The sequence below is a fragment of the Danio rerio genome, chromosome 18 (assembly GCF_052040795.2).
Source record: "Danio rerio strain M-AB ecotype USA chromosome 18, GRCz13ab, whole genome shotgun sequence".
In the NCBI taxonomy this organism is placed as follows: Eukaryota; Metazoa; Chordata; class Actinopteri; order Cypriniformes; family Danionidae; genus Danio; species Danio rerio.
Genome location: NC_141038.1, coordinates 36762421 through 36776320, shown reverse-complemented (window position 1 = coordinate 36776320; position 13900 = coordinate 36762421). Strand labels below are relative to the sequence as shown.

At 34.5% G+C, this 13900-nt stretch overlaps 2 protein-coding genes and 1 long non-coding RNA gene across 7 annotated transcripts in view; 1 reads left to right on the top strand and 2 right to left on the bottom strand.

The window, feature by feature from the left end:
* Positions 1-377, bottom strand: part of LOC137488235 (uncharacterized) — a 35561-nt gene extending 35184 nt beyond the window's left edge. For 2 of the 5 annotated variants that reach the window (XM_087293279.1, XM_087293284.1), the window contains exon 1: positions 245-377. The gene's annotated coding sequence lies outside the window, so the exon portion shown is untranslated. The remainder of the gene's footprint in view (positions 1-244) is intronic. The other 3 variants (XM_087293281.1, XM_087293285.1, XM_087293282.1) reach the window with 3 other exon arrangements.
* Positions 378-1178: 801 nt separating this feature from the next.
* LOC147832887 (uncharacterized) lies at positions 1179-7230 on the bottom strand. Its single transcript, XR_015515102.1, has 4 exons — positions 7153-7230; positions 6982-7044; positions 3382-3515; positions 1179-3302 (listed from the first exon to the last, which is right to left on the bottom strand). It is a non-coding gene; the product is annotated as an uncharacterized LOC147832887 (long non-coding RNA).
* On the top strand, positions 5838-13763 carry LOC137488308 (uncharacterized). The gene is made up of 8 exons (XM_087293298.1): positions 5838-6163; positions 9025-9146; positions 9489-9622; positions 9711-11495; positions 12468-12594; positions 12768-12853; positions 13162-13204; positions 13302-13763. The coding sequence occupies exons 1-4, from the start codon at positions 5877-5879 to the stop codon at positions 9825-9827; spliced, it is 660 nt and encodes a 219-aa protein (XP_087149424.1). The 5' UTR covers positions 5838-5876; the 3' UTR covers positions 9828-11495; positions 12468-12594; positions 12768-12853; positions 13162-13204; positions 13302-13763.
* Positions 13764-13900: the final 137 nt, after the last annotated feature.

Here is a 13900-nt window from a genome sequence, read left to right as displayed (position 1 = left end):
AATATTCCAGAGTGAGTGGGGATTTTTAAGAAAGTTTTTGAGCCAATTAATTTTAAAGGTGTTGTTTAACGTAGTAAAATCTAGATAATTCAGTCCTCCTTGTTTTATGGGGTTCATTATTACTGATTTCTTAATAAGGTGAATTTTGTTTTTCCAGACAAATTTATTTAACATGCTATCAATCCTTTTTAATGTTTCTTTATTTACCTCCAAGGGAAGCGCTGCATAGGTCAGTCGAGACAACCCTTCAGCTTTAGAGAGTAAAACTGTAACTTCCGCTTGTCAAACGAATCACTTTAAAATGAATACATTTGAGTCCAAAAATGACTGGCAGTTCATATGAATCACTCCAGTTTGTTATCTGTCTGACAATGAATTAGATGAATCAGATTATGGAGTCATTTTAGGTAGAGTCGCTAATCGGTTCATTCAAACACTTCGCGTGCATGCGCGTTAAAGTTAGTATATACAGAGTTTTAAAGCTAAATGCACGAATATTTAAAAAATATATATTTTAAATAGTTTTAAAACATTAATAACTTTTAAAGTATTAACATTCGTAAATTTTGAATTCAGGTATATTTATATGTTCTAACTTTAAATAGACCTAGTTCAAAATTTACGAGTGTTAATACTTTAAAGGTCTTATTGTAAGATCTATGATCAGTGGCGTAGCGGACGGGCCCGCAGGGCACGCTCCGCGGGGGGCCCCGCGTGATTAGGGGGCCCCACGTCGTCGCGATTTATAATAATTGAAAATCCAGGAATCGCAATAATCAAACTCTTGGGAACAACTGTGGTCGGAACCAAGTTTACAGGTCTGTGTTCTCTGAACTCCGCTCAAGCGGTGGACTACTTCATTCTGATTGCTTGCCGCGCGTGATTTTTTTTCCCAAACCAGTTCAGCGCAAACCACGCCCCCTACGCGAAAACCCCACCCCGCTGCTGTGACTCACGTCCGTGGCTCGATTTCATTGGTCCAGCAGCTCCAGCTTTATCACAATGGCAACAAACACAAACTATTTTTTAATAAAAGACCTAAAATACGAAAGGTTAACAAAGTGCGTGTATGAAATAAAACGTAGTACAAACAATCTACAGCTTATATAAAAAAGCTGTGTTTAATGAATAAAAATAGTGCCAAAAATACATGAAGTAAACACACACACAACAGCATCTTAACAATGAGAAAAATTTACTCAAGTACAAAAACCAGCAAAAAACACACAAACATAATATTTATTTAAAAAAACATTTTTTATTATTATAAATTTTACACAGCCCCTGCATGCAAATATAACCTCTTTATCTTTCGCTGTCTAGTATAAAATAGTTAAATTGAAAGATTTATTCTGACAATATCTTGTATTAATTCAGAAAATTTTGTTGTCAAAATTCAGATATTTTGTAAAATAACCCATTTTTTTATTATTAAAGAATGTTACATTTGTCCAACAATTACACATGCTTATTGGTCTGTATGAAATATGGTATCAAATTTAAAAATATTTGAAATATATAATGTTTAATGAAACTAAAAGGTCCTGTTAGACTCAAATTTAAAGAATTATTTTTTTTATTTCTATTGTCTATGCTTTGGGATTTGTGGATATTTCTTTTATAATATTGAGTAGTAAATGATTTACTGAGTAATTAAGTTTTTAATTAAATTGAATAAAAAAGTTATTTAAAATACAATTGTATTTATTTTTAAATTATAATTAGTAATAATCAATAATGAATTACGTTTTCAGAGTAACTTACCCAACACTGCACATAATCTGCATATCAGATGAAAATCAACTGAAGCACAAGTACATTGAACTATACCTGTTTCTATACAGAGTTTGAACGTTTAATAACTGCAAATGAGACCAACATATGTTCTGCAGGCCTTTCAAATAAGGCTTTCATTTAATGCTGAAAACAAGTTAAAATTGTTCATAATATGATTCCTCGCACAGTACCTATTGTTTTACCTTTAATGACCAGAAAATGAGAATAATCAGTTGGACAGCAATAATATTCATTGTTAGAGCCCTCCCATAAAAAATAAATAAACAATACCCATTTTGGTAACACTTTATAATAACTACACACTAATAATTTATTAAGCATTAGCAAATTTAATTCATCATTTGTTAAGCATTAACTCTACATTAACAGAAGTTAGTAAGCAGTTTGTAACTACAGATACAAATGCTCTATTCTTGATTTATAAGCACGTCTATAATGTGCTTAATGATTGTATTTTCATACTTTATTAATAATAATTTTTTCAATACTTAAGTATTGTATCATTTACAAACCAATTATTTGAGAGTACTTTGTGGCTTTTAAAGATCATTTAGAACGCATAAGTAAATAATAAACCATTCAAATTAACATTTATATATCTTATTATTCAGGCATATACTAACAATTAATTTGTATGTTAATAAATGCTTTAGTATTTTAACTTCATCCAGTTTTGTGACCTAATCTAAAGTGAGGACTATTTATGCTTTATAAATCCCTTATAAATAACAATTAAAGGCTCAGTTATCTTCTAAACAGGGGGAAAAAACACAACTTGATTTTTTTCTTATCATTTGAAGATACATAAATGAATCTGCATCAAATGAAAAATACATTTTTGCAATCTTAACTAAAATAAAGTTACCGTACAGTTTAAACTTAGCTAAATAACATTATAATTTTGTATCATAATATGTTGTTAAATTATTATATTGTTGTTGTTTTTTTATCCAATTTTATGTCGTATTTTGACACTCCTGATATTCGGCAATGTTTTTAAACTTTACAGTAATTTTATTTTTAGATAGGATTACAAAGATGTACTGTTCATTTGACACTGAGCCTTTAATTGTCTTTTATTAGAGATTTATAAAGCATAAATTGTCCTCACTTTAGAAATAGGTAGAGTGGCTCTTATAGGTTAGTTGGTTCTAGCAGAGGTGGCCAATCTTGGAGCTCAGGTGGTGGCATCGGTGGCTCTGGAAGCGTTGGCTATGGCAGCAGCAGATCTGCCAGCTCTAGCACCACAGGCTCTGGCAGTTTTGCTGGAATGGGTCTGAATGTGGTTGAGGCTTTGTGAGCGGTTCTGTTGACAGTAACTCTTATGAATCTGGCTTCAATAGCTCTGGTGGCAACTGGCAGCTCAGGCTCTGACATGGTGGCATCTCAACAGAGTTAACTCTTGCGGTGGTGGCAACTACAGTGACCCCTACAACCTTGTGCCTCAATGCACATTGTACAAGCGCACAGAGGTTGAGTAAGTGGGAATATGGGGTTCATTGTTCCTGAAAAATAAAAATAAATTACACAAAGACACTTAAAAAAAAATTATTAGTACAATTTTGACATTTCTAACTCACATACTTGTTCCTCCCCTTTTGTCTACAGTCTTTACCAAAGTGCAAACCATTTTTGCCCCACAGCACGTTTTTGGACAGCCGTTGTTGACAAGCCATGCCTGATCGAACATGAACATTGTGCTGGCACCTGTAATGAGCCTACAGAAAAAATATAAATTTTTAAATGTTTAAGTGTGCAGAAATGTTAGATATTTTTATTTTACATTTAGAAATTTCAAACGTTTACAACAATGATGCAGCAATATTCTAAATTATCTGTCAACAAAACATACAGGAAATCTGTAGGACATGTATGTAGCATTTGTTTTTAGATTCATTCATTATTTTGATGAAGCATTTTTACCTAAAGATCACCTCAGATGAGATAAGTGAGTGAAAGTTTACTTTGTTCTATAAAAGCAAGGTTTTGTTGTTTTTGTGAGTATCCACAAATAAAAAAAAAAACAGTTGCTGCTTTGAATGGTCATTCTCTTATCTTTATGACCAAAATGAAAGAATATTTCAAGATTTACACAGCCTTTAGAAAAAAAAATACATACACACACACACGCGCGCACACACACACACACACACACACATATATATATATATATATACAAGCATACCTGCAAGTTTGTCAATATCGTGAGTTAAAGCTTTTATGCAGTGAATATTGGATACTTTTAATTATTTAGCATTTAAATCAAATGAATAAATGCCCATCATCACAGACAAGCATGCAGGCAGTAAATCACTAAATGTCTCAGAAAGTTATATGTTTATTAATAAGGACTGTCATCAATATAACCATTGCAGCTATTTTATCTGCACAGACTTGTTTCTAGGTGGGCTGTCAACTCACAGAAATCCTGTATATTTAAACTAATCAGAGGACGACTGAGGATCTTTAAAAAGATTTCCAGAAAAGTGTGCCATATGCATCAGAAGTTGCTTGGCATGATGTCTGAGGCTGAGACTATATGATTTCAGAATCACTGTGGCTGTGCATATGAAAATCTGTCTATCCAGTCATCTTTCCATATGACCTGTCCTAAGTTTATACAAATACTGGAGCCATCACAAGGGTAAAAATCTCACTGGACTATTACAAACCATTAACCAAGTCAATGTTAACTGAGATTTCTAACTGGCACACTAAAGCAAAATATATTAATAAACATCTCAATTTGTGTGAAAAATCTAAAATGTTTTGAACAGTGTGTTTATGTATGTTTACAATATTTACTGTAAAGTTATTTTCAGTGTGTTACATTTATATAGTGTAAAAAAGAATTAACTGATTTTACATTGTGCCTTTTTAGGTTTTGTCACTGCCACTCTCCAACTTACTCAAGACTCACTAAGTTTTTTTACCCATTCCTTTACTCCCCAAATCTCTCAATGCATTTTTTAGAATTGCTTCAAAACATGTGTGGCCCAAATGTGATTTACTGTTTGTACGGCCTAAGCGATAGGTGCAGAAGTGGTATTTATTCTCAAGAGGCAACCAGTTCTGTAAAAGTAGAAATAATTTACCTGAAAGACTGTTCACCCATAAGCATTTTAACTGAGATATCCCAAAATTTTACAGTAAGCCAAGTTTATTACAATAAAAGCAATAATAATAATTTATATTATTTATAAATCTTTTAATGCTGTTCAAACGTTTGAGATCAATATTAGCTTTTTTTGCTCACCAAGGCTGCATTCACTTTAATAAAAATACAGAAAGTTGCATTATTGTGAAATGTTAATGATATTTAAAGTAATATTTATATTTTGATGTAAATCGATCATTTATTCCTGCGATGTGAAAGCTGAATTATCAACATTATCACTCTAGTCTCACACTATATGCAGGGCCGGATTAACCAATGGGCCTTATGGGCACAGGCCCAGGGGCCCGTGCGCACTAGGGGCCCCTGCGAGGGGGGAGAAAAAAAGACAATTTCGGAGTGTCTTTTTAGGCTAATTGCAAATAGCGCATCCAGTTGGACTAAGCTATTCAGGGTTTACGCCTATCGATGCCTGATTGATAGAGACAAGATGAGTAAAGAGCAGTGTAATAATACAGCCGCAGTGGCGCACCTTGTAAGGCACACAGCACCAACTTTTGACGCGATTACACATAACATCGGTTCGAATCCACCATCAGTTGAACTCGTGCTACTTTTTTTTCTCCCCATTACATATCAGATTGGAAATATATTTATTTTTAACAGGAAAGAAACATTTTTTAAAAATAATGCAAATGTGATATAAAGTCACAAGTGTCTCGTGGGTATTTAATAATGTTTAGCCTTATTATACGCGCCTCCCTCTCTTCAAAAACTCTATTGCTCAGACAACTGTATTTCCTCTGAGCAAAAAAATCGCGATCACATATTAATATTATTATTATATTTAAATTGCCTTTCTTTCTTTAACTAAACAGAATGCTGTAATTGGTCAAGCGCGGAAACGTCAGTTTTGTAATAACCCGCACTAAACTGAGCGGACTTTATCTGTCATAGATCAAAAATGAGTGGACAAGTGGATTTAGCAAACGCGAGAGAAAGAGGAGAGGAGGCATCTTTATTGAGGCATTTTCCATACACACCTTCTTTAAACAGACCCGTGATCAGGAGAATGAGGGTACAGAAGAAGACGTTAACTTTAAAAGATGAGAAGCTAGCATTAACCAGGCGGAGGAGGCTAACGGCAGCGCAGCGCGGACTGGATTCATCGTGTGAGAGACAGACAGAAAGGGAGAGAGAGAGGGAGAGAGAGAGAAAGGCCAAGAAGAGGAGAGAGAGGGGAGAGAAGAGGTATAGTGTCTGTGATTTCGGATACTTTTAGGTTTATAATCAAGTTTTCATCACGAGAAGAGTAGAGAAAATACAGGGAGAGGAGAGAGAGAGTAAATCAGTGTTTGTATTATGAAAGACTCAGATTCATAGAACTCAGATTCATAGAACTGGATTGGAGAAGCATTGTGCGTTATATGCCATGGCAATAATATGCTTTATAAGTTTGTAAAAGCAATACACTAAAATACCCTTAAAAAAAAAAAAAAAAAAAAAAATATATATATATATATATATATATATATATATATATATATATATATATATATATGTAGTTTTATTAGTATTTCTATTTAATGCTTTGAAAAATAATTTAAATCTTTGCAGACTATAAATACATATGTACTATATATCATTTATTTAAATATGTGGGCAACAAATTATAGATTAATTTTATTTAAAAATTATTATATTATTCTTATTTTTTAAATTCAACTATTGGGGTGCGGCCAGGTAGGGGGCCCTACAATACAATGTGCCCAGGGGCCCCTGAGTTCTTAATCCGGGCCTGACTATATGTATCACTCAAGTGTCACACCATAGTTCAGAAATCATTATAAATGCTGATTTATTATCATTGTTGGAAACAGTTTAATTAAATTAGATTTCAGTAAATAAGAAACGCATTATTTTAACTTCAGCATTTATTTAATTCTGTATTTTGGATTAATTGAAGCATCCTTCTATAAACAAAATTACAATCCTTGCTGATCCCAAATTTTTGAAAGACTGTGTGTACTAAATTTGTGTGTTAAATGAAAAAACAATGTATTTTTTACCTTTAGATCCGCAGCTTGGTCTTTGGGACTACAATCGTACTCTCCTGAGGGCGATCGAACATGCTAAAATAAAGATAAAATAAATAAAATGAACACTATAAAAAAAACATACACTCACATCTCCATGACTAAATTATTAATATTAAACATTATTAAGCAAGAAGTGTTTACCGTTTGTCAACGATAGATCCATTACAGACGAACTTGATTGATGTGCACTCTGAACTTCTTTCTCAGACGACAAGTAACAACGTTGCCCAATGAAATCGCGCGTGTCACAGCTGCGGGGTGGGGTTTTCGTGTAGGGGGCGTGGTTTGCGCTGAACTGGTTTGGGAAAAAAATCACGCGCTTGCCGCCGAACCGCGTCATGGCCAATGAAGACGCGCCGCTGTTTCTTGCCGCCGGTTCTCGTTAAAAAATGAATGACTTCTGGCTACTTTGACGCTCTCGCCACTTTCGGTTTGTGATCGCTCCTCAGTTTGTGAAGGATTCCCCGCGTTGTCACGCCACTCCGCCTCCTTTCCCCGCTCCTCATTTTATGACATAGATATATACACTAGATATCGCATAGGGACCCTGAGCATGCGTCTATAGCGCCGCCTCATTGGTACAGTGCTCCCAGGACAAATTCCATTCAACCGCACTAGTCAAGACAGTGTTATTACGTGAAGATGCTGGACTTAAGCGCTGTCTACGAGTGTAGTAACGAGCAAACAAAGCACAAAGGCAGAACATTTCATAGGATTAAGTTTTTTACGTTTTTGTATGTTTTGAAATTTGTGCTGAGGTCACGTTATTGATAATAATATCTATATTCACTTACTGCATTCACCATAAGGCAAAGTAGCACCAACTCGCACTAAACACTCGGTTTATGCTAGGTTTGTTGAATAAATCAGCAAACAATGCAAAAGAAATATGACAAAGAGATGCTGCGCTGCCAGAAAATTGTATTATTGTCGGCTAGCGAACGAGTCGTTCATAACGGAGATTCATTCACAAACGAATCGCTCCCTCCGTCAGTATGAGAAGTGAAAGCAGGAGAGGAGCTGTATTTTAGCACATGATTAGATCAAATTTAACAGGGAGAGTGAATAGTACATTGTCATACAAAACACAAGCTTTTTGTCAGGAATGCCCGTGCGATAAGTGATAGAAAGTGTAGAAAAGTGATGTCAAATAAAAATTTTCATATTAAAAAAAAATTCATACTAACATCCAGGAAAACTCCCGATCATAGATATATGTGTATATCTATATCTATGTGTATATGTGTATATCCCCCCCAATCCCCACCCCGCAACTGGGGGCCCCGTCGGTGATCCCTGCAGGGGGGCCTCCGCATTTTGCGCTACGCCACTGTCTATGATCTCTCATGTGTTTGACGATATAAGGCATTGATCCATTATCATAAATTGCATAGCAGTTTAATGAATTAAAACTTTTGTTTAAAGAATTAATTAGACTATATTATACAATTGTCAAGTATTAAAATGTCTTGGACATAACAGTTTTTAAAGTTATCAAGAAAAGTTGTGAATGTCTAATCTTGCTTAGCATGGTTCCAAACTTGTATGATCTTTTCCTATGCGGTTTCCCTCTACCTTTATATATTTGACAATAAAACATGAATTGAAAAAAAGAAAGCTGGCAATTTCTTTCTACAATTTTGTACAGTTAATTAATCACAACTGTATCAATGATTTGTAGAAAACACTGAGGACTGCTGAAGCCTCAGAAAAAAGAAAAACCCTGCTCAAAATTGTAGAAGACAGAAAGGAGAGGAAGAGAGAGGCCCCACTTTTTGAAATGGGTCGTCCCAAAAACACAGATGACAGAAGTCACAAATTTTCTGACAGTGAAGATGAAGTAATAACTCAGAAAATACATGAAGATTTGCAATAAAAATATAGATCAATGAAGAAAAAAATAACAAGAGCTTCAAGAAGATCTAGAGAAATGCACAAACAAGTAAGAGTTTATGAAAATCTGATCAAGAAAAAAGTTTTTCTCTCTGATTTTCGTTCTCTACCAAATTTAAGGTGTGCTAAATTAGAAAAAGAGAAACAGGATCTTGTTGAAGAGCTGGCCACCTACAAAAGCCTCAACACAACACTGCAGTACAATATAGATGAAGTGCTACAAAGAGCCTTCTCCAAAAAAGGTATTATTCCAAATCATTTTCACCACATTCAAAATTTTCAGACCAATTCTCTGGCATTAATTCACTTTTTTTTTTTTTGTATCTTTATCTTACAATTTATGCTAAATGCTAAAATTCCTCCCAGTTGATGGCCTTTAATGGTTTATTATATCTTATTGGGTTCAGATTTGTGTTGTTTTGGCTATTTTGCTTTTTGTATCTTAAATATGTCTTTTTTCATTATAGTGTATTTAAAAATAAATGGTTATTGAATTGAAATAAAACTTTTTCATTTTAAAACATCAACACACAGTATTTATCTCTACCAATTATATATTGTTCTTATATTTTTGTTCTTTTCAGCTCCATCTTTTCTTAGTATACCTTCTGGCTCTTTTGAGAGCACACCTGAGAGATCAGATGAGCTGCCTAATGGTTCTGAGGACAACAACAACACCTATGAACCAATGAGACTTTATGAAGTAAATGGTGACAAGGTACATTACTATATTTTATCAAGCCTTTTTACACTATTGGTTTCACACATCAAAAAGTTAACTTTTCCTTAAAATTTCTTTCCAACAGTTTTCCAATCTTTTTGATTCTCAGAATTATTATTTTTTCTGCCTTTTGGTCTACTACATGGGACAGCTTCATTTACTCCAAAAAGTGTTCTTTTCACTTTTCACTTTTCAAATCTAAAGTGTTGTAATATGTTGACGTTTTACTGTAAAAGCAAATTAAATAGCATAGTTTGTGTTAAATAATGTTACTGTTAAAACTTGCTCACAACTGTTAAATATTATGACCAAATGTATGTTTTAATCTATTAAAGTAACCATGTTATAACCTAGATACAACATTTAGGTGGTACAACCTTTTTTACACAATTGCATACATGCTTTTTAATGTGTAAACCTAACCCCACCCCTAACCTCACAGTGATATCAATAGCTCTATTGAGTGCAAGGATCTGAGACTGCATTTCAGAGATTACACATCTCACATTGCATGCGCAAGTAGCCGGATACTATTGCACAGATTCATTTTTGAAAGCATTTGTGAATAATATCTGCCCTTAAAAGAGTTCTGAAAGTTTCCACTTGAACCACTAAAATAATTAGAGATCTTTACAACTTCTTGTTTTTAATTTGAAATCATAAAAAAATGCAAAACAAATTTTTTGCGATAGCTAAATTTCTACAGTCAAAATTTCAAAAACACCCCATTTTTTGCTCATCTTCTTTTTTATTTGACAACTCACCTATTTACTTTCGTTGTTATTCATTTAAAAAAAGCCGCTGGTCCTTTTTATGTGTATTATTTGCAAACTCGAGCAACAACTCTGCTTTAACAGCTGCCTAATGATGTGGGATTAATCAGATTGCCCATTTATGGATGCCTGAAAATTGCTCTTAACAAAAGAAACTGCTTTTTATTGCTAAAACAGCTCGAAATGAGACTGAACGTCTAAAAAAGATTTACAAAAGTCATTTACAAATGACCACGCCTGCTCTTATTGAAAAAATAAGGTGGATATATCTGTGATGTTTAATGTTTTAATAGTTTGTTTGTCCAAATAAATTGGTTTTAGGTGATCTTTACAAGATAGTTCAATCAAAGAATTACACAATTTACTCATACTCAAATGTTTAAAACATTAATGTTTCTTTCTTCTATTGAACACACACAGCAAATTCATCTGAGTTAAATTCTAGGTGTTGAAGCATTTCAGAGTAAAGTGTTGACGTTAAAGAGTTAGATTTTGATAAATGAATATAATAAGAGTTAGAATTTATTTTATTCAGTGCGAAATCAAGGAGTTATCTTTTCAACACTTGTTGGTGTTATTTCCAACATCCGGGAATTCATGCAGCCCCAGTCACTGAAGAATTTTCCAGCCGCCATTTTCCATCTGAGGTTTAGAACAGCAACTGGTGAGTCAAACTACCTAAATGTTGGTATTTTACTGACTTTCTTTAAGGAAATACAGTTGTAAACATATTGTTAAGTTAATAACTTTAGAATGGAGTGACAATTTTAATCTTCTGCGGTTCATTCATGGTCGTTTGTGTATCTAGCTTAACTGCATTACTATTCACTTCTTTTCAAGAATGTTTTTATATATGCTCACGCATACATAGTGCATAAAAACATCAAATGTACATGTTTAACACATTTCTGTCACGCTTAAAGCCATTTTGTGCGTTGTTACCCATCTGTAAAATAAAATCGACACTTCTCCTTTAATTCGAAGCAAACTAGCGAGGGAATCCCCGGAGCAGCCTAACGTTAGCCTACTCTGCCCGGATGCTAACGGCAACACAGGACGGTTTCCAAAAGCTCAGGAGAGTTTCTAAAACATATCTGGTGAGTAAATGAACATATGCTTACTTGTAAAAGGCTTCCTGACTAAAACATATGATTGTTTGTTATTCGTGTACGTTAATTTGGTTATTTTAAACACCGCGGACCTTTTAAACTGGTTCATTCTTGGCCGTCCATATACCGTTAGTTCATAGACTCGCGTGATAACGTACGCTTGAATTATATTAAGCGTTGACAACCATTAGAGTCGGAATGTTAACATTAATGTCTTTAAATGACCGCGTTTGCACTTTCTCAGACATTTAAGGTTACAGAAGTCTCCCGGAAGTTGCGGGACTAACGTTAACGTTATCCCGCAAATGCACAGAGACTCCCAGATGCCCAAGTAGATGCTCGCAAATGAATGATAATCTCCCGGAAATCGCGCGTCTCCCGCCCGGTCATTAAACACTTTGCACACCCCTCTCCACCGCATCCCTCCCAGCTCTTCAGGTACGTCGCGCGCAAGTTACCCCCACCGCTCTTTAGGTAACGTTACGTTGCGCGCAACTCATCCCATTGCTCTTCAGGTTCTCATCTCTCCCGCTACCTCCCGCAAATCAACTCTGTATCCCCCGAAAATTACTTTTCCCAACTCGGGATGTCTGACGTTAGTAAGTTAGGCTATTTCTGTAGTCAGGAACATCTTAGTCAAGCTTTTTCTCCCGCATGATATTGTGCTTAAAACTATAGGCTAAACTTAGCATGTACTGTACACAACATTTCCGTTTTATTAAAGACAATTTAGTGCGTTGTAAACAGCCACCTGTCTGTAAAATTAATCAACTGATTCATATTTGAGCAGCCTAATGATGATACAGGTTTGATTTGTAGATTTATTATCAATAATCAACATCTAAATCAAAAGATATCTGAAAAAGTGTGAGGCATACTTTGTGATGTTCATCTCTCTTTTTTATCTGAAGGTTATGCATATGTGTTAGATACTAATTTTTTGTTGTTTTTTTTTAACAGCCACAGTTCTCTGTACAAAAACACAAGACCCTGTGACGGTGGCTGATAAGAGACGGATGGTGTATTTCCAGAGTTGGTGAAATGACCAAGCACACCTTCTTGGTCATATGTGGTGATAATAATGAAGGTATGTTTGATAAAGTTCTGTATTTGTTTCACAAGCTGAGAGGGTATTAGAGCATTAAAGAATAATGAATGACATGAAGGTGATAAGTTTTGTATTGTGGGTGAACTGTTACTTAAATAATGTTTTGCTCTTTACTTTGCACTTTTCCTCTTCTGCTTATCCTAATATTTTAGATTATATTTGGACCCGAAACATCTGCTAGACTCCAGTAAAGGTGGCGTCAATACTGGACCTGAAAGGGCCTAACAAGTTGAATCTGGTAAAGAAACACGCTAGCGCACACACACACACACACGCACACGCTTACAGAAAACTGTTGTTTATGAAGTTTATGGATATTTTTTACACTGTGGCCAATATTTTGGGAAAGTCAGCATCACTAAATGATATAAAAGATTTTAAGCTCCTCTAAATTTTGCTCCAAGTGTTGTGTTAAATTGAGGATTCTGGACAGACAGCTGCCTGTTTTTCCAGTTCTAGTCATAGTGGTTAACTTGATTGTTTTTGGAAATCCAACAGTGATATATGTGTTTTTTCTACTTTTCCATATCCTGTCACCTCAACCAGCTGGGACAGTCAAGTTGTGGATCATCATGAAGATTTTCAAAAGGTGAGTTTAGATTTCTTGAATGTTTTATTTACTTTAAATGTTCTTTTAAATGCATCATAGAATTTGATTGCAATTTGTTTTCAAACATTTTTCTTAGTCATGCTGGAGTCTTGAAGAGTTCTTAGATGAGCATCACCCTATATCCGTGCATCAGGAACCACCAGACGAGCAATCAGCAGCTACTACATCGTCATGGATAAAAAGTTCATCCTGTGGCTGGGAAGCACTTCATTCACAGGACATGCTTGATGAGATTTCCTAGCTCCAGTTTGTTTTCACACAAGTTTACAGCATTTATACCTTCATTTAAACTGCTGTGTTTGATATGGAGGACCAAGGAAACACCAAAAGTGAAAGATTTGCACGCCAAGTTGTTTGAAATGTAATTTCAGAAGAAAACTATGAGTTCAGAAGTAAACTATGAGTGACGATATATTGAACTTTCAAATTGCTCTGATAACACATCAAGTTTGGACCAAAGGACTGAAACAGCCTTTTTGAGCACTGGTCATACATATTTTGTTGATACTGTCTGTACTAATAAAACATTTAAAGCATATTTGACATTGTTGCATTTTAAAAACTGTATGAATTGTTGAAGTTTTGAATGTTTTCAAATAAATGTTTTTTCTTTTGTAATTTACAGTCTATTTGACCTTTTTACCATATTTACACTCAAGAGAGTTGAATAAAATA